We start from the raw sequence: 17,771 nt of genomic DNA on the forward strand, positions 1-17,771 counted from the left end.
GATTTAAATCACGCCTTTTTACTAGTGATTTAAATCATGATTTAAATCGTGATTTAAATCAACTCGATTTAAATCAAATCCACCCTGATTGTGAGGTAGACTGCCTCGGAAGGAGGAGACTGGATTGTAACTGAAAATGTGCAGAATCCGGATGTGCCCAAATGATGTTTTCCCGTAACACACAATATCCCCGGGGAGCTGAAATTGCAAATTATCCACGGGGGAAATTTGGGGTTCAAAGCTAGCGACCGTGTTTTTTAAGTGAGGATCAGTTTTACGGGACCGAGCAAGGAGAGAAAAGAGACAGAAAACACACACAGCAAAATTAAGAGGGATTTTTTTTTCCTTCCCCATTCACCCAACAAGCATGATTTTAACTACAACGTAATTGGCAAGGTAGCTTATTCCGTTTACCGACCGCAATCAGGTCCACGTTCCTTACTTAAGAGACGATTGTCCCGAAGTGTCATCATCGTAACTGACTTGTTTTGACACAGGGAAAAAAAACTCGCGCAACGACAGCAGCCATTTTGCGTGGAAGATCGAAAGCCGCAACGTTTCTGTCCTGTCTTAATGGATCGCAGGACATCTCCCAATCTTCAAAATGAAAGATTTCATTCCCCCCCATCCCTGCCGCACTCTGGGTTGCCTCCAGGTAGAACTTGGGAAGCCTCCGCCGATGAAGGACGTCTTCCCCGTCCTACTTCGGCTGGACGGGATCCAGGATGACTACGATCGCCCCAGAGTAAAGGCCTGGAAAGAGACAAAAAAATCGTAGTTGGCAAAGGCACAACCAAGTTCTTTTGTGTGAGACTGCAGAAGGCAAAAAGAATCAAATGAATAAAATAGAAATAGAAGAATTAGAATTAGAATGACTTCTATACCGCTTCACAGTGCTTTTACAGCCCTCTCTAAGCAATTTACACCGGCTTTTGCCCCCCAACCGGGTCCTCATTTTAATGACCTCAGAAGGACGGAAGACTGAGTCAACCTTGAGCTGGTCAGGATCGAACTTCCTGGCTGTGGGCAGAGTTAGCTTGCAATGCTGCATTCTAACAGGAAGGAAGATAGCAAGAGACTTCACAGTACTTTACAGCCCTCTAAACGGTTTACAGAGTCAGCCTCTTGCCCTCCAACAATCTGGGTCCTCATTTTACCGACCTCGGAAGGCTGAGTCAACCTTGAGCCTGGTGAGATTCGAACCGCCAAATTGCAGGGAGCTGGCAGTCAGCAGAAATAGCCTGCAGGACTGCATTCTTAACCACTGCGCCACCGCAGCTCCTATAGAAATAATAAAGACTAGAATGGAATAGAATAGAAATAAAGACTAGAATGGAATAGAATAGAATTAATAGAATAAGAATAGAATTCCAAAAATGGAGGATTATTAGGGCTGCCCAAAGTGGCTTAATAGTACAAATCCAATAATCCAATAATATATTAATAAATCCAATAATCCAATCCAATCCAATCCAATAATATATTAATAAATATAGATAATATATTTGAAACTATTACAGGCCAGGTTGATTAGTGGTGAAGGTACCAAGCTGGAAATCAGAAAACCAGTTCTAGTCCCAGTTTAGGCATGGAAGCCAATTGGGTGACTGGGCCAGAGGTGAAATCCAGCAGGTTCTGGAGAACCAGTAGTGGAAATTTTGAGTAGTTCGGAGAAACGGCAAATACCACCTCTGGCTGGTCCCAAAGTGGGGTGGGAATGGGGATTTTGCAGTATCCTTCCCCTGCCACGCCCACATAACCAGTAGTAAAAAAATTTGAATTTCACCACTGGACTCGGCCAATCACCAGGAGACGGCGAGTTCTAGTTCCACCTTAGCTTTGAAAGCCAGCTGCATGATTCTGCACCAAACACTAGGAGACGGCGAGTTCTAGTTCTACCTTAGCTTTGAAAGTCAGCTGCATGATTCTGCACCAAACACTAGGAGATGGCGAGTTCTAGTCCTGCACCTTGGTCCAGAAAGCCGGCTGGGTGACTTATGGGCCGATCCCCCAGGAGCTGGTAAAATTCTAGTGCCATTTTAGGCATGGAAAAAAACATCTGGGTGATTTGGGGAAAATCCTTCCCTCTCGGCCCAGCCCCACCTCACAGGGTTGTTACGAAGGCCAAAGAGCAGGAGAAAAGAAGCGTGAAGTACGTTTGCCGCCTGGAGTCCCTTATAAAGTAATAAAGCAGGGATAAAAAAAAATAAATCAAAATCAAAACCCAATAAATAACAATAGCTTGGTATTTCTGAATGCAGTCTCATTTAAAGGCGCTAGTCCTCGTGATTCAGACACTTAGGCTCTCTGATAAAGACACATTTTCTTATTCACAGCACTAAGAAAATCGATATAAATCAATAAAATTATTTTTTTTAAAAAACCCATTTATTTTTTTTTAAAAAAAACCGTTAATTTTTTTTTTTTAAAAACCCATTATTTTTTTTTAAAAAACCATTAATTTAAAAAAAAAAAAAAACATTCTTTTAATACATTCTTGCTCAGGATTAGGGTGGGGAAATGCTGCCCCCCGGTGGCCCAGCTGCGTCATTGCACCCCCCCGAAAAACTCCCAAGCGCGCGCGGGGGGAGGAAAAAATGACCTCCACTCCGCAAGGCACATGCAATACACGTGTCTAACCTTGCACGTCCGAATCTACACCCCTCCCCCCCCTTTACCGATGGCGAAAACTATCCGGAAGATGTCATAGAGGTTCCCGGGCCTGGAACCTCTCAAGGACTGGTGGGCTCCCAGGTGGACCCAGAGCCCGGCGGCCAACAGCCCGCTGCCGGCCACCATTCGGCAGCTGAAGCAGGACCAGAAGGAGGACTTTTTGGGGGGCGCCGCGGAAGACCCCGCCACCACGCCGCCTCCGGAGGGCTGGGTCGCCATCTTCCCGCCGAGAAAAGATGGCCGCCTCCGCGCCGGAAGCCGCTCTTGCCGGGCCGCCGGAAGCGCGGAAAGGCCGCCATAGAGAGGAAAAGGGAAGGGAAAAAAAAAAAAAGAGACGTCCGACTTCTATAAACGTCCGGCGGGGGCAACAAGGTTCCTTATGCTTAGGTTCCGCTTGGGGGGAAATAAAAGAGGAAACAAAACGAGGCCGTTTTGCAATATTTTGTGTTATTTTCCTAGGAGGATTAAAAAAAAATAATAATCTTTAAATTCCTGAGCTGCGTTTCTTTCCCACCAGCGATCAATGGCTGCATCTTCCAGATTTCATTGGTCTTTTGTTCTAAATCTACCTCCTAAAATATGGGCTTCTTAAAAGTTCCCCCGAGTTGAAATCATCTCATTTTTTCATCTTTTGCTTCCTTTTCCCCATGTTCTTTCCTTTCCTTTTTCCCCCCTGCTCCTTCCTTCCTTCTCTCCCTCTTCTTTTCCTTTCCTTCCTTCTCTCCCTTTCTCCCATCTTTTCCTTCCTTTCTTCCTCTCCCTTTTCCTTTTCCTCCTTGCTCCTTCCTTCCTTCTCTCCCTTCTTTTCCTTTCCTTCCTTCCCTCCCTTTCTCCCATGTTTTCCTTCCTTTCTTCCTTTCCCTTTTTCTTTTCTTCCTTGCTCCTTCCTTCCTTCTCTCTTTTCCTTTCCTTCCTTCTCTCCCTTTTCCTTTTCTTCCTTCTCTCCCTTTCTCCCATCTTTTCCTTCCTTTCTTCCTCTTTTTCTTCCTTGCTCCTTCCTTCCTTCTCCCTCTTTTCCTTTCCTTCCTTCTCTCCCTTTTCCCCATCTTTTCCTTCCTTTCTTCTCCCCTTCCCTTCCTCTCTCCTCCTTCCCTTTCTCCTCCTTCCCCTTTCTCCCATCTCTTTTCCTTCCTTCCCTTCCCTCCTTTCCTTTCCTCTCCTCTTGCCCTCTTTCTTCTCCTTTCCCTCTCCCTTCCTTCCTTCCTATCCACCTATCTAACCATCTTCCTTCCTTCCTTTCCATATATGTATATTAGCAGTGTTAGTTATTAAACTGCATTTAAAATAATTAACCAGCTAAGCCACATATCAATAACTATATATTTATAAATATATAAATAAGTTACTACAGCACAGTTTGTGACAATTAACTTGGTAAGTGCCTTACATAAAAACACGAGCCACTATATATTTATAAATACACAGATAGTCAAACTGCAGCTAGTAAATGCCTTCTAAAGTTTTTCCACCATAAACTTCTTTTGCACTTTTGTTCTTGAGCGTCTCTCTACCAGTTTCCAGACCAACTGATGTTAATATTTAATATCTCTTCATATTTTATCTTGTTGCTTTTACTTGTTTTACTTAAGCTATCTAGAGTCACCTTCTAGGCGACATATAAATTTTAATAAAATAAAAATTTTCAGGACGAACCAGACACTTAAGCTAGCAGCAGGCAAACCGTTGTTTCTTGCGGCATGATGTGTGAATTCAAAGACAAACACACAACGATGGCCACGTTGGGCTGCCCTAAGGACGTGCGTTTTTCTAAGGTCCGTTTTTCGATTTTGCCAGGCGTGAAACACACAGAACAACACTCCAAAGTGCCACTTTTTCATTTATGAAGACAGCTTACCAAGCAAGCCATAGACGGACCCTAAGGAATAAACGGGTCGAAGGAAAAAAACAAAAAGTGATTTTCATTACAGAGTCACGACACTTCTGCAGTCCAAGGCCTCTTTCGAGTCACAGCCGTTGCTACTTTTTGGAAGAGAAAGATTTCCGAGCCCAATTCTCATCTGTCGTGGCGGCCTCTTTAAGGACTTCCATTATCAAAGCGTTCTGTCGTTGTGAGTCCGAATAATTCTGACTGGATTCCCGGAATTCCTGCATGGAGAACGAAGACGTGAGGAAGGCAAAACAAGGTTTTCGGGCATCCCCATTTTTGTGGATCTGAGTATCACCTGAGGTGGAAAAAAAAAACTACTTGTCCTTTGTGATCTGAGCCACATCTCTTCTCCTAAGACCTAACCAGTCAGAAAAGATTCTAGTCCTCATGGGTCTGAAATATGATCTTCTTTGAGAGGCTAAGCCTTGTGGTTCTGCATGGGCTATGTTATTTAAGGTGTTTTGGAGTAGAATCCTATTTAAGATGCTAGTCCTTGTGGTTCTTTAATAAGATCTGATCTAAAATGACAAGTTTGGTGTAGTGGTGAAGGTACCGGCCTAGACTCTTGAGTCCTAGTTTTGCCAGGATCATGAAAGATTCATTTAATCATGAAAGCCGTCTGGGTTACGTTGAGCTAGTCACCCTCTCAGCCCAACCCACCTCACAGGGTTGTCGTGGGGAAAACAGGAGAAAGGAGTAATCAGCTAGGCTTGCCATCTTGAGTTATATATATAACTCAAAAAACAGGAGGTAAAAAAAATGTAATAAATTCCATTTATTACGCACACCGAACATGAGACTTATACAAGCAAAGAGCTGGATACAAGATACGGATTTACTACATAAAAATCAAATAAACAAATGAAATCAGAATCTAACAATAAGCAAAGCAAACAAATCTTAACGAATGAAATAAAAAGTCTAATCAATACATAAACAAATAAAAGGCTGGTATTTCTGAGTGCGTATTTAAGGCACTGGTAGTCCTCATGATTCACAACTGGGCACTTACACAAGGCACTGATCTGCGTGATTCTGCACAGGGTCTATATGCAAGGTGCTAGTCCTCATTATTCAGGCTAATCTTTATGCAAGGTGCTAGTCCTCATCATTCAGAACAAGGTCCTCATGATTCAGAGTAGGGTCTTTATGCAAGGCACTAGTCCTCATGATTCACGTCTTATGCAAGGCGCTAGTCCTCATGAGGACTTTATGCAAGGCGCTAGTCCTCATTATTCAGAACAAGGTCCTCATGATTCAGAGTAGGGTCTTTATGCAAGGCGCTAGTCCTCATGAGGACTTTATGCAAGGCGCTAGTCCTCATTCAGAACAAGGTCCTCATGATTCAGAGTAGGGTCTTTATGCAAGGCGCTAGTCCTCATGATTCATGTCTTATGTAAGGCGCTAATCCTCATAATTCAGAACAAGGTTTTATGCAAGGCGCTAGTCCTCATCATTCAGAACAAGGTCCTCATGATTCAGTGTAGTCTTTATGCAAGGCGCTAGTCCTCATGATTCAGGTCTTAAGCAAGGCGCTAGTCCTCATGAGGACTTTAAGCAAGGCGCTAGTCCTCATTATTCAGAGGAGGCTCTTTATGCAAGGCGCTAGTCCACATGAGGACTTTATGCAAGGCGCTAGTCCTCATTATTCGGAGTAGTCTCTTTATGCAAGGCGCTAGTCCTCATGTTTTAAAGCGGCAACGGCAGGAAGCGGCCTGGGGCTATTTCCTCACCTTGCTGATCTTCGCCGAGCGCATCTCGTCGGACGGCCAGACCTGGAAAACCAACAGCGCCCCGACGAAGATGCCCACCCCGGTGCCCACCGCCTTAGCGACGCGCCCCTGGATGGCCATGGCAGGCCGCGGCGCCTCTTCCCGGAAGCAGCGAGGGGGACAGGAATCGGTGCCGGACCACCATAGAGAGCACAAGGGCGCCCGGCCGGCGCCTCGGCAGCTTAAGCTAAGAGAAGCTTGTTTCTCGGGGTTTGAGCGCCCTCGTGTGGCGGCCTCAGGAAATCTTCCCTTTTCCTCCCCCTTTTTCAAGTGGTCAAGCTTCACGGTTAGAATTTGCATTCAGGTTGCTGCACATATGTGGGTCACTTCAACCTTGGCCATTTGGAAAGAGGTGGACTTCAACTCCCAGAATTCTCCAGGCAGCATGTCCACCCATCTAGAAGCAGGCTGGCTGGGGAATTCTGGGAGTTGCGAGTCCAACCATCTTCAGCCAGCATCTCGCACAGACAATTTCCAAAGTGGCAACAAAGTCAAAATTCTCCTCCAAAGCTCAGCTCAACCCTCTTGCCTTCCCTGCAAACTAGAGATTTGACCAATTTCCCAGACAGGACAAAACTCCAGATTTTTTTAAAAACAAGAAATAAAAATGGAATTTATGTGTGCCTGCCTCTTCCTCTGCAAAACATCAGAAGCCCAGATGTGCTTTAGAAAGCTGAGGGGGATGAGGAATTCTGGGAGCTGAAGTCCAGCCATGTTCACTAGGGAATTCTGGGAGCTGAAGTCCAACCATGATGACTGGGGAATTCTGGGAGTTGAAGTCCAACTATGATGACTGGGGAATTCTGGGAGTTGAAGTCCAACTGTGATGACTGGGGAATTCTGGGAGCTGAAGTCCAACTATGATGACTGGGGAATTCTGGGAGTTGAAGTCCAACCATGTTGACTGGGGAATTCTGGGAGTTGAAGTCCAACCGTGATGACTGGGGAATTCTGGGAGTTGAAGTCCAACTGTGATGATTAGGGAATTCTGGGAGTTGAAATCCAACTATGATGACTGGGGAATTCTGGGAGTTGAAGTCCAACCGTGATGACTGGGGAATTCTGGAAGCTGAAGTCCAACCGTGATGACTGGGGAATTCTGGGAGTTGAAGTCCAACTGTGATGATTAGGGAATTCTGGGAGTTGAAATCCAACTTTGATGACTGGGGAATTCTGGGAGTTGAAGTCCAACTGTGATGATTAGGGAATTCTGGGAGTTGAAATCCAACTATGATGACTGGGGAATTCTGGGAGTTGAAGTCCAACCGTGATGACTGGGGAATTCTGGGAGTTGAAGTCCAACTGTGATGACTGGGGAATTCTGGGAGTTGGAAGTCTTAAAGTGGCTGTGAGTTGACAAACCCTGCCTTAAGCAACATTGCTGAGCTCTGTCGAATCCAGGATCGTCAATCGTGGCTCCGGCAGTTGGCCATCTAACCAGGTTTCTCGGAAACAAGCTGGAGGAGGATCAAAACCTCCCAAATAATAGATATTATCCACAGCCCAGGGGGTCAAGACTCAAGACTTATCTCCTTTTCGCCCGCCCTCCGTGAGATTAGCTTATATTTCCCTGAGCTCCTTAGCTCTCACTGAAGTTTCCATGAGCTCAGAAGGAGATTACTAATCTGGACATCGTCCACTGGCCATTCGGCCGCACTTCAGATGGTGACTCCAACGCTGATTTTTCTCCAGCCTTCCTTCCTTCCTTCTGCTTTTTTTCCCCCTCCTGGTTATCCAATCGAGGCCAAAGGATGAGCTGCCGTTAGTGACCGTGTCTCCTTCGGCTTCCAACATTTAAACCGGAGCTGCTTGGATCCAAGAAAAGGTAAGCAATATGGGGAAATAAAACCAAGGAGGCGGGAAGTTTGGGATTAAAACCCAACCGCCTGCTCAAAGCAGCAGGAATCCGTCTCCCTTTCTCCCCTCTGGTTTCTCTGACTGGAAGATGGTCTGTTTGAACATCGACGAGGCTCTTGATCTTCTCCCTTAACCAGGCATGGGGTTCTTGGTGGCTTTTTCTTTCAGACGTTTCATTACCAAAGTAGGTAACGTCATCAGTGCTAGATCGCAGTGGGGTTTGTGGGGAGGAGAAGCAGGAGGAGGGGGAGGAGGACTGTGAGATCCTCGGTGCTCTCTGAGCTTGGTGGTTTTCTTGCAAACGTTTCATGACCCAACTAGGTAACATCATCAGTGGAAGGACGGAGAGAGCTGTGCTCTCTGTTTATATCCAAGTGCCTCATCACCAGTGTTGTCATTTTACAACTCTGCTAAAAACAGCCTAACCAAGGAACCCCCCAGAGCTGCTCCCACTAACACTGACCCCCTAGTATCTTGGAGACCTGCCTGGGGGGAATCCTGGGAGTTGAAGTCCAGACCTCTGAACGTTCCTTCCTTTGAAAAACACCGACTGAGCAGCTGACCGACTTCTTGCGGTCCACGCACGATAAATGCAGCTTAGATTTGTGTTTTGGCGTTGCGGCACCTCCTCTATGGCCAGCTGTCTCCTGTTAAAGGTTGCACCACTCCACAAAGATCTTCTGGCTGACCTTCTCCTCTTCTCCCCTTGCACTACGATGACTTTGCCAAGCGGCCAAAAGCCTCCTGAGATATCATCAATCCAGACATTTATCTCTCGGCTGCTAATCCGCCTTCAAAAACACCCTTTGCTTAAGTGTTTGGGACTATGGTTTCCAGCGACAGAGCCAGGGAAGGCAGACCAAGTAAAATAAAATTATTTTATTTTAATACAAAGATTTCCTCTTTTGTCGTCTGGGTGCAGATATTTTGCGCGATAACAATTAAAAAGTTTACAACCAGGTTCATTGGTTATATCTATTCTTAGATGAATATCAATACGTAACATACCTACTTATTTATATAACATTTCTCTTCTTAGCTTATTTAGCTCTATCGTACGTTTTCCATATTTCACTCCTCTGCTTTTATTTCGAGTGTTTGCATTTATTCTCTCACCGTTGATAAAAATATCTCCCATATACTATAATAGTCAGATTCTTCCTTTCCTTTAATTGCAAGTGTTAATCTGTTCATTTCTGCACATTTCTAATATTTTCTTAATCACATTCTCCTCCGTGGGGATCTCTCCGCTTTTCCAATTTTGTGCAAATACGATTCTAGCCGCAGTTATTACATGAATAATCAAATGTACATTTTCTTTATTGTAAGTTTCTGGTAAAATCCCCAACAGGAATAATTCAGGTTTAAGCCCATCTTGATTACTGATGTAGCTTGAAATGAAATGGACTATAACTCCCATCCTCCCCAGCCAGCAGCGGGGTACAGTAGGAGGGGAGCCAGCCACGGAAGTGCAGCAAATCGCCTCCGACGGATTTTAAGACGGATTGCGAAATGATATTCTCTTCCTTTTTTGTTTGCTTGCATGGTATTTTTAACCTCTGCTTTTGATTTGCGAACCACAAATCAAAATGCGAGCTAGATGCCGTCCTTGCTTAGCGACTGCCTCGTTTCACGACCGTGCGCAGTGACAAAGGTGCTGGAAAAAAATAACTTTGTGACCAGTCGTCCCGTAAACGACCTTCGCGGGCCTGTCGAGCCAAGGAAAAGCTGAACTCCAATCTTGTGCACACGGCTGCGGTTTCGCTTATTGACCGCTTCACTGAGTGACCAGTCTCGATTGTGGACGCTAAACGAGGACGGCTTGTGTTTCTTTTTCTTTTTCTTTTTTTTTTTGCTGCCTCTACAGATGCGAACATGATGGAAATGGTCCAGAAGTGTCAGAATCCCACGACTTCAGCCGAGGAACATGCTCCTTATCTGAAGCAGGCCCCGGTTTCGAATCCAATGCCGAGCGGCGAGTCGGATTTAAACTCCAACCAAGAAATGCAATGGAGCTTGACCAAAGAAGATTTCAACTGCTCCGATCCTTCCCTCAGCAGGCAGGTAAGGCTCAGGAAGCGTCTCATAATTGCTCTCCAGATCAATCACCTTTCTCTTTCCCAACTCATTCGTGGCCTCCTCAGCGGTTCAAGTCAGCACAGGTGTCGATTCCCACCCAAATCTTAGGCCAGGTACAGGCAGTTTGGCCTAGTGGTTAGGGCGCTAGGCTAGAAAGTGGGAGACTCTTGAGTTCTAGTCCCACCTTAGACACGAAAGCCAGATGGGTGAGTTTGGGCCAGTCACCAGGAGACGGTGAGTTCTAGTTCTGTCTTAGACATGAAATCCCTGGCTAGGTGACTTTGGGCCAATCACCAGGAGACGGTGAGTTCTAGTCCCGCCTTAAGCTGGAAAGCCGGGCTAGGTGACTTTGGGCCAATCACCAGGAGACGGTGAGTTCTAGTCCCGCCTTAGGCTGGAAAGCCAGCTGGGTGACTTTGGACCAATCACTCTTTCTCAGCCCAGCCCACCTCACAGGGTTGTCGTTGTGAGGAAAACAGGAGGAGGAAGGCGGATATGTTCACTACTTTGAAATATTTGTAAAAATAATAAAGGCGGGATACAGATAATAAATAATAAAATAGAATGGAATAATAGAATGGGATACAATGATAATAATACGTGGGATCAAGTCCTGGAAAAAACCGACTCTGCTCTCAAGTTGATCCCTTTGGTGTTTTTTCCCCCCTTCTCCCTCAAGGCCTTTCTGACTCCACCGCAAGATCTGGGGTGGGACCTCTCGAAGAGTCCTCCCCTGGACACGGGCTTCCCCTGTGAAGAGATGGACCATCCAGAGCTCCTGGGCCAGGCCGAAAGGCTTTCGGATGGCTTCAAGGAGGAGCCGAACCGGTGGCCTTGCGAGAGGACACCCCGCGAAGGTCTCATCTTCGAGAAGACCCGCCTGCCCTCCATCGTGGTGGAGCCCAGCGAAGGGAGCGACGGGGAGAGCGGGGAGCTCCTGTGGCCTCCGGAGGGCTTCCCGTTGCTGGAAGGGGACGAGCCAGATGAGTTCCTGGCTGACAAGGAGGAGGAGGAACTGGAGGCTGGTGAGCTCGGGGTTGGGAGAATGGTCAGCCTCGACGTCGTCTTGGATCCTTTGGGTAGCTGGTTGGCCACTGTTTTGCTAGGATCCTTTAGGAAGCTTCTCCAGGTGTTCCTGGCAAGCTCTTCCAGATATTCCTGGTGAAGCTTCTCCAGATGTTCCTGGGAAGCTCCAGGCGTTCTTTAGAAGCTCCTCTAGATGTTATAAATGCAACCATGAGCCAAATTCTAGGATCCTTAAGAATCCTCTCCAGGTGCTCCTGGGAACCTCCTCCAGATGTTCATGGGAATCTCCAGGTGTCCTTTAGAACCTTCTCCAGATGTTCCTGGGAACCTTCTCCAGATGTTCCTGGAAAAGCTCTTCCAGATGTTCCTGGGAAGCTCTTTCAGATGTTACTAGGAAGCTGCTGCAGATGTTCCTGGGAAGCTCCGGCTGTTCTTTAGGAGCTCCTCCAGATGTTCCTGGGAAGTGCCTCCAGATGTTATAAATGCAACCACGAGCCAAATTCCACCTTGACCAGCTTCACCATTGCTTGTTAAGTCCCCACAGATTCGATTTACGCCCACTCGTTTCGAGATTTAACAACGGCATCGAAAAAAGTGAATTATGGCCATCCTTGCACCCCATGATTAAAATCGGGGCACTCAGCCGTTGTCACGTATTTATGATGGTTGCAAGAACCTGGGATTATACGATCGCCGTTCACATCCGGCTTCCGACGAGCCAAGAAGTCAATTGGGGGGGGGGGGGTGTCAGATTCACTCAACGACCACAGGATTCACTTAACAGCGGCCACCGTGGCAAAAAAAGAAAAAAAAGCTGATCGAATCAGGCCTGACTCACTGAATGAGTCAACATAAATTCTTATCCCAGCTGTGGTCATAAATCAAGGACTACACTTTACTGCTCACCCAGGTCACGAGCAAGCACCCCAACTCTGAGGCCAGGCCTTAATAAATTTAACAAATGATGTATAAATAATGAAGTTACTTCAGGAGGAACTAAGGTACCTTAAAATATATTTGTAATAAAATTCAGAATCGGATAGAGTTGAAAGGAACCTTGGAGGTCTTCTAGTCCAGCCCGCTTCCCAAATGGGAGAACCTCTAAACCCGTGATGGCAAACCTATGGAGCCATATCTGAGGGCATGTGAGCGTTGCCTCAGCTCAGCTCCAGCGCGCATGCACACGTCGGCCAGTTAATTTTCAGGCCTTCCCGGCCCACCGGAAGTCAGGAAACAGGTTGTTTCCGGCCTCCGGAGGGCCTCCGGGGGGATAGGGAAGGCTGTTTTTGCCCTCCCCAGATTCCAAGAAAGCCTCTGGAGCCTGGGGAGGGCGAAAAACGGGCCTACCGTGCCATCGCGTGCCAAAAGCTCTATACCATTTCAATAAAAAATAAATTCAATAAAATAATGCGGCATAATAATGCTCCTTAACTTCTGGCCTCCCGTTTTTACATTTTTTTTGTTTTGTTTTGTTTTAGAGTTTTCCTCTTTTGAAAACGACGTGGATGATGTCTTACTGTAAAACAGGAAGCCGGCTTTAATTGTTGATCCAAGGGGACGAGCCGATATTTTCCTAACCTCTTATAAACCAGATTCGGGATTGCAAACCTGGCTAGTAGCACCGAGTCAACGTGGAGTTTGTAAAGCCGGGTTTTTTCTTCTTCCCTATTTTGGCCTCCTCCTTATTCACCAACCTCCGACAGTAATCTTACGTTGTCAGTCCGAGAACTGCTTGGAAAGGAAAGATTGACATCCACGCGCAAATATTCCCACGCATTCGCTGCCCATCGCATTGAGCAGCATTTCCGTCAAAACTGTCGGGGCTGAATTTAGAATTTCAAGGAATTTAGCTGATTGCGGAATAAAATCACAGGTTATCGTCGTGTTTTGTGAAACTTATTGTCGAAGCAGAAAGGATCTTGGGCTTCAACTTGAGAATTGGGTGGCTCGGCCCTAAGAAAATGTTGTGACAGTTAGGAAGTTAGAGACGTTACTGTACTCTAAATAATAATAAATAGTAATAATTTATATTAATTGAATACGCTTGTAGGATGCCCAATTCTGAAGGACGCTCAGTGGCTTCCCAACAATCCAATAAATAAATTGCAACAAAGTCAAGAGATGGCAGGGTTTTTTTTTAAATAAATCACATCATATTTTTAAAATAAATCACATCACACCGTCCTCAAGTCTAGAACGGTGGCCAATATTTCTCTTTGAAATTCCAGAATTCCGCTAACTGTCGTGTTGACTTGGTCGTTTCCTGCTGTCCGGAAACTAGCTTTTTACGGCTTCGTGGTCTGCCCGAAGCAAGCCAATCGTGGCTTGTTCCACGAAAACTGAACGCATAAAATAAATAAAAGAATTGCTTGTGTTTGTGGCTTTGCTTCGCAAAAGGGGAAATCTGAGAGTCCAGATCGAGGAAATAAACAATAAAATTTAACCACCTCTAAACGACTGGAGTGTATGATATAAGATATATGGGTATTGTAGTTAACGTCTGTCTCCGATGGGTTCGTCGGAGACTTGGTGGGCTGCCCCACATCTGATGGGTCTGGCGGCCAGCAGAGCTGGCAGCAGAGTCGGACAATGAGGAGGTTGGGGAGGAACATGGGCCAGTCCTGGGGGAGCTGGGGAAAGCTTGGACGAGGGCTCTGCGTCGAAGGCAGAGAGAGAGAGAGATAGTAGCGAGGCAGAGGAACAGCTGGAGCCCGTTCCCAGTGTGCGCATGCGCAGAGCTGCCAGAAGACAAGAACAACTCAGAAAGCAGGGCCGACTTGGGAGTAAAGCTACACCTCGGAGGTGATTGGCCTCTCCCATAGGAAACAAAAGGGGAGCAAACGGGGAGGGGGCTTTTGGAGGAAACAATTCGTTCGTTCTGTGACTCTGAGAGACTCTGTGCCAAGTTTGGCCTTGTACTGCGTTTGGAAACTAGTTACGTGGCAGCTTGCCAAACGAGATAAGGTCTGTGTTGATGAATATTCCTCTGAAAGACTGTTTGGACAGGCCTTGCTGACTGTGAATGAAAGGAATTCACAGTCGTGTAAATAAAAGAGGTTTTGCTGGGACCAAGACTCTGCTTCCTGATTTTTAAGGGAGCCTAGGTCAGAACAGGGTCTGAAGCTTTGGGGCGGAGTGTGTAAGCATAATACGAGATGCCGTTAACATTGGCAATTTCCCCGATGTTGATGTTGGCCCCACCGGCTGTTTCCAGGAATGGCACCCTGGCGTCTGGATCCTCGTCGGAGATCTGGATGAGACATCCCTCCGGCTTCAGGACCCGTAGACACTCGGACACTAAGCATCTCGCTCGCTGCGGGCATCCCCGCAGGACCGAATCGCAGGTCCCTTTGTCGAGAAGCAAGTGGAAAGACCCCAAAGTGAAGAGGCGGGACAGTTCGGTGGCGTCGCCCAGGTGGCACTCCAGCTTGGAGAGCGGGTGGCATGGCGGGGGGCTATCCTGCAGCATCCGAGTGAGACATTGGACGGCTGCGGATGAAAAGTCCAGACAAGAGACATGAAGCTGAACGGGTGAGCGTTGGTAGAGCTCCAAGCCCAAGGATGAAGTACCGCAGCCGACGTCTAAGACCCGGGCCCGGCCAGGGGGCAGCCCCCTAAGAACGGAGCCGAGAAGCATTGAGATCTCTTTGTAGCCAAAGAACCAGTCGAATGGATGGGGAGATCCGTTTTTCTCCCTCCGGGCGTAGAAGCGGTCCCAAGCTTCGCGCTGGTCCATGTTTTGAAGGAGATCTTCTGCAAAGAAGGGGGTGGGATGGAGAGAAATTGAAGGTGGGCACTTCAGCCTGAGATGCGCGGTGACATTTTCCTTCCTTTTGGGAGGTCAAATGTGAACGCGGAGAAGAGCAACAAAGAGGATTAGGGGGCTGGAGGCTAAAATATATAAAGAACGGTTGCAGGAATTGGATTTGTCTAGTCGAGTGAAAAGAAGGCCTAGGAGTGACATGATAGCAGTGTTTTGATATTTGAGGGGCTGCCCCAAAGAAGATTTGGGGGGAGGGGGAGGTCCAAGCTATTCTCCAAAGCACCAGAAGGCAGGACAAGAAGCAACGGATGGAAAATAACCAAGGAGAGAAACAGCCTAGAACTAAGGAGAAATTTCCTGACAATGAGAACAATTAATCTGTGGAACAACTTGCCACCAGAAGTTGTAAATGCTCTAACACTGGAAGTTTTTAAGAAGAGAGTGGACAACAATTTGTCTGAAGTGGTGTAGGGTTTCCTGCCTGAGCAGGGGGTTGGACTAGAAGACCTCCAAGGTCCCTTCCAACTCTGTTTATTCTGATTTTAAAAAGGAAATAAATTTGCATATAAACGGCTCTCTTTTCCAGTACTGTCCTGCCTTTGAAATGTAATTAAATACCCTTCAGCAATGACATACAATTTTGCTTCCATCCCCTTGAGGATCAGTGCAATTTTCTGACCCCAAAACCCACTGAATGAACCCAAAGATTCAGTAGGTAAATAATTAAACCAATCAAACCGCTGACAATTTAAAAAGTTCAATGAGCAAAGCATGCAGGACAAGAAATGTCTAACGATAATTTTTCCCAGTTGTCTTGTTCTTCCTTCGACCTGCCTCTGTCTAAAAACAGATTGCCCCCCTTTCTTTTGGAGGTACTTCCAACAAGGGGGGGGCGAAGGGGGGGAGCGAGTGGAGTTTTGCATTAGAAAAGGACTAGCAACCAGAATCAGTCTTTAAGCCAAACTCAGAATGTCTTGAAAAAAACTTTGCCTCTGCTTTTAAGGGCTGGAGAGCTGGCTCAACACAGCATCCCATCAGAAAAATAATGAAAATAATGAAAATAAATAATATAATATAAAAAATAAACAAAATAATAAAGTAATAACAAAATAAAATAAAATAAAATAAAATAAAGTAAAATAATAATAATTACTTCATTACTTTATTAATAAAATAACATTAATAATAAAATAAATAATAAAATAAAAAATTACACTAAACTAAGCTAAAAAATGAAATCTAAAACAAAATAAAATAATACAGGAATAATAAAATAAATAAAATAATAAAATAAAATAATTACTTTATTACTTTATTAAGAATAAAGTATTATTTTATTACTTTATAAATGATGAAATAAAGTAATAATAAAATAAATAATAAAATACTAACCTAAACTAAGCTAAAAAATAAACTATAAAACAAAATACAGAAATAATAAAATAAAATAATAAAATAAGATTGTTACTTGATTACTTGATTACTAAAATAAAATAATAAAATAAAGTAATAAAATAAATAATAAAAATTAAACTAAACTAAACTAAACTAATCTTGCCCCCTCCTCGTCGTCCTCCCCAGTGATGGCGAGACCCAACCGAGGCTCGACAACTAAAATATAAAACAAAATAAAATAAGAGTAAAGTAATAAAATAATAAAATAAGATTATTACTTGATTACTTTATGACTAAAATAACTAATAAAATAAAGTAATAATAAAATAAATAATAAAAGTAAAAATAAAATAAAATAAAATATAAAACACAATAAAATAAGAGCAAAGTAATAAAATAATAAAATAAAATAATTACTTTATTATTACTAAAATAAAATAATAAAACAAAGTAATAATAAAATAAATAATAAAATAATAAAATGAAAAATGAAACTAAAATAAACAATTTAGATTAAACTAAACCACAACACAAACACTATCAAGTAATCCCTTTAATCTCCTCCACCTGTCCATGCAGAAAAAGGAGCGAAGGACACAGGGATCGTATGTCCAGCGGGAGATCTTTTCAGCAGGGGGATTTTTGCAAACGCCTTTGTGGCTGCCATTTTTCGGAGGAAAGAAGGAAGGAAGGAAGGAGGAAGGAGGGCAGAGGAGGAGCTAAGGAGGAAAAGCAGAAAGCAAAAAAAAAAAAAAAAAAAAAGAAAGAAAGAAAGAAAGAAAGAAAAAAGAAATTCCAGCTCAGCAAATAGCCTTTCACTCTCTCTTCCCTGCACTCTTTTTAAAAAATTTCCTCCCAAGCAATTAAAACAGGATCAAAGGTTTTTCTCTGCCTGTCAAGCTGGAGCAACAGCATTGACATCACAAGGATTTATGGCTCTAATGCCCACGATTACCTGAAACATTTGCAAAAACAAATTTCAAACATTTGCAAACCAAAGATAATACAATGTTTAGTTTTGTTTTTAAATTTTGGGAAGCTGGTTGAGATGGTGATTTGGGTCTTCAAAAGGAAGAGGGGGAAAAAAAAGAAAAGAAAACCAGAAACTTTAATTTCTTTAGACTGAGAGTGAATTTGGCAGATCGAGGTTGGGTCTGACGTTCATAAGAAGAGGATTTTTTTAGTGGGTTTTCTAGGGCTGGTGAGGAAGAAAACGCCTGATGCCGCGGTCAGAAAAAAAGCTGCCCAGGAGTAAAAAAAATTTTTTTTGACACAAATGTAAAAAAAAAATTTGTCCAAGGCATCATGCGTTTTCTTC

At 44.6% G+C, this 17,771-nt stretch overlaps 2 protein-coding genes across 2 annotated transcripts; both read right to left on the reverse strand.

Moving 5' to 3' along the window:
- Window positions 1-321: 321 nt before the first annotated feature.
- Window positions 322-2,906, reverse strand: DMAC1 (distal membrane arm assembly component 1). The gene is made up of 2 exons (XM_070951126.1): window positions 2,679-2,906; window positions 322-753 (listed from the first exon to the last, which is right to left on the reverse strand). Exons 1-2 carry the CDS (start codon window positions 2,890-2,892, stop codon window positions 701-703), a joined length of 267 nt encoding a protein of 88 aa, XP_070807227.1. The 5' UTR covers window positions 2,893-2,906; the 3' UTR covers window positions 322-700.
- An 11,008-nt stretch (window positions 2,907-13,914) lies between these two features.
- CSKMT (citrate synthase lysine methyltransferase) lies at window positions 13,915-17,120 on the reverse strand. Its single transcript, XM_070950994.1, has 2 exons — window positions 17,021-17,120; window positions 13,915-15,048 (listed from the first exon to the last, which is right to left on the reverse strand). The coding sequence occupies exons 1-2, from the start codon at window positions 17,118-17,120 to the stop codon at window positions 14,396-14,398; spliced, it is 753 nt and encodes a 250-aa protein (XP_070807095.1). The 3' UTR covers window positions 13,915-14,395.
- Between the last annotated feature and the right edge of the window lie 651 nt (window positions 17,121-17,771).

The sequence above is a fragment of the Pituophis catenifer genome, unplaced genomic scaffold, assembly GCF_029215685.1.
Source record: "Pituophis catenifer annectens isolate HBS135680 unplaced genomic scaffold, rPitCat1.0.hap2 SCAF_10, whole genome shotgun sequence".
NCBI lineage: Eukaryota > Metazoa > Chordata > Lepidosauria > Squamata > Colubridae > Pituophis > Pituophis catenifer.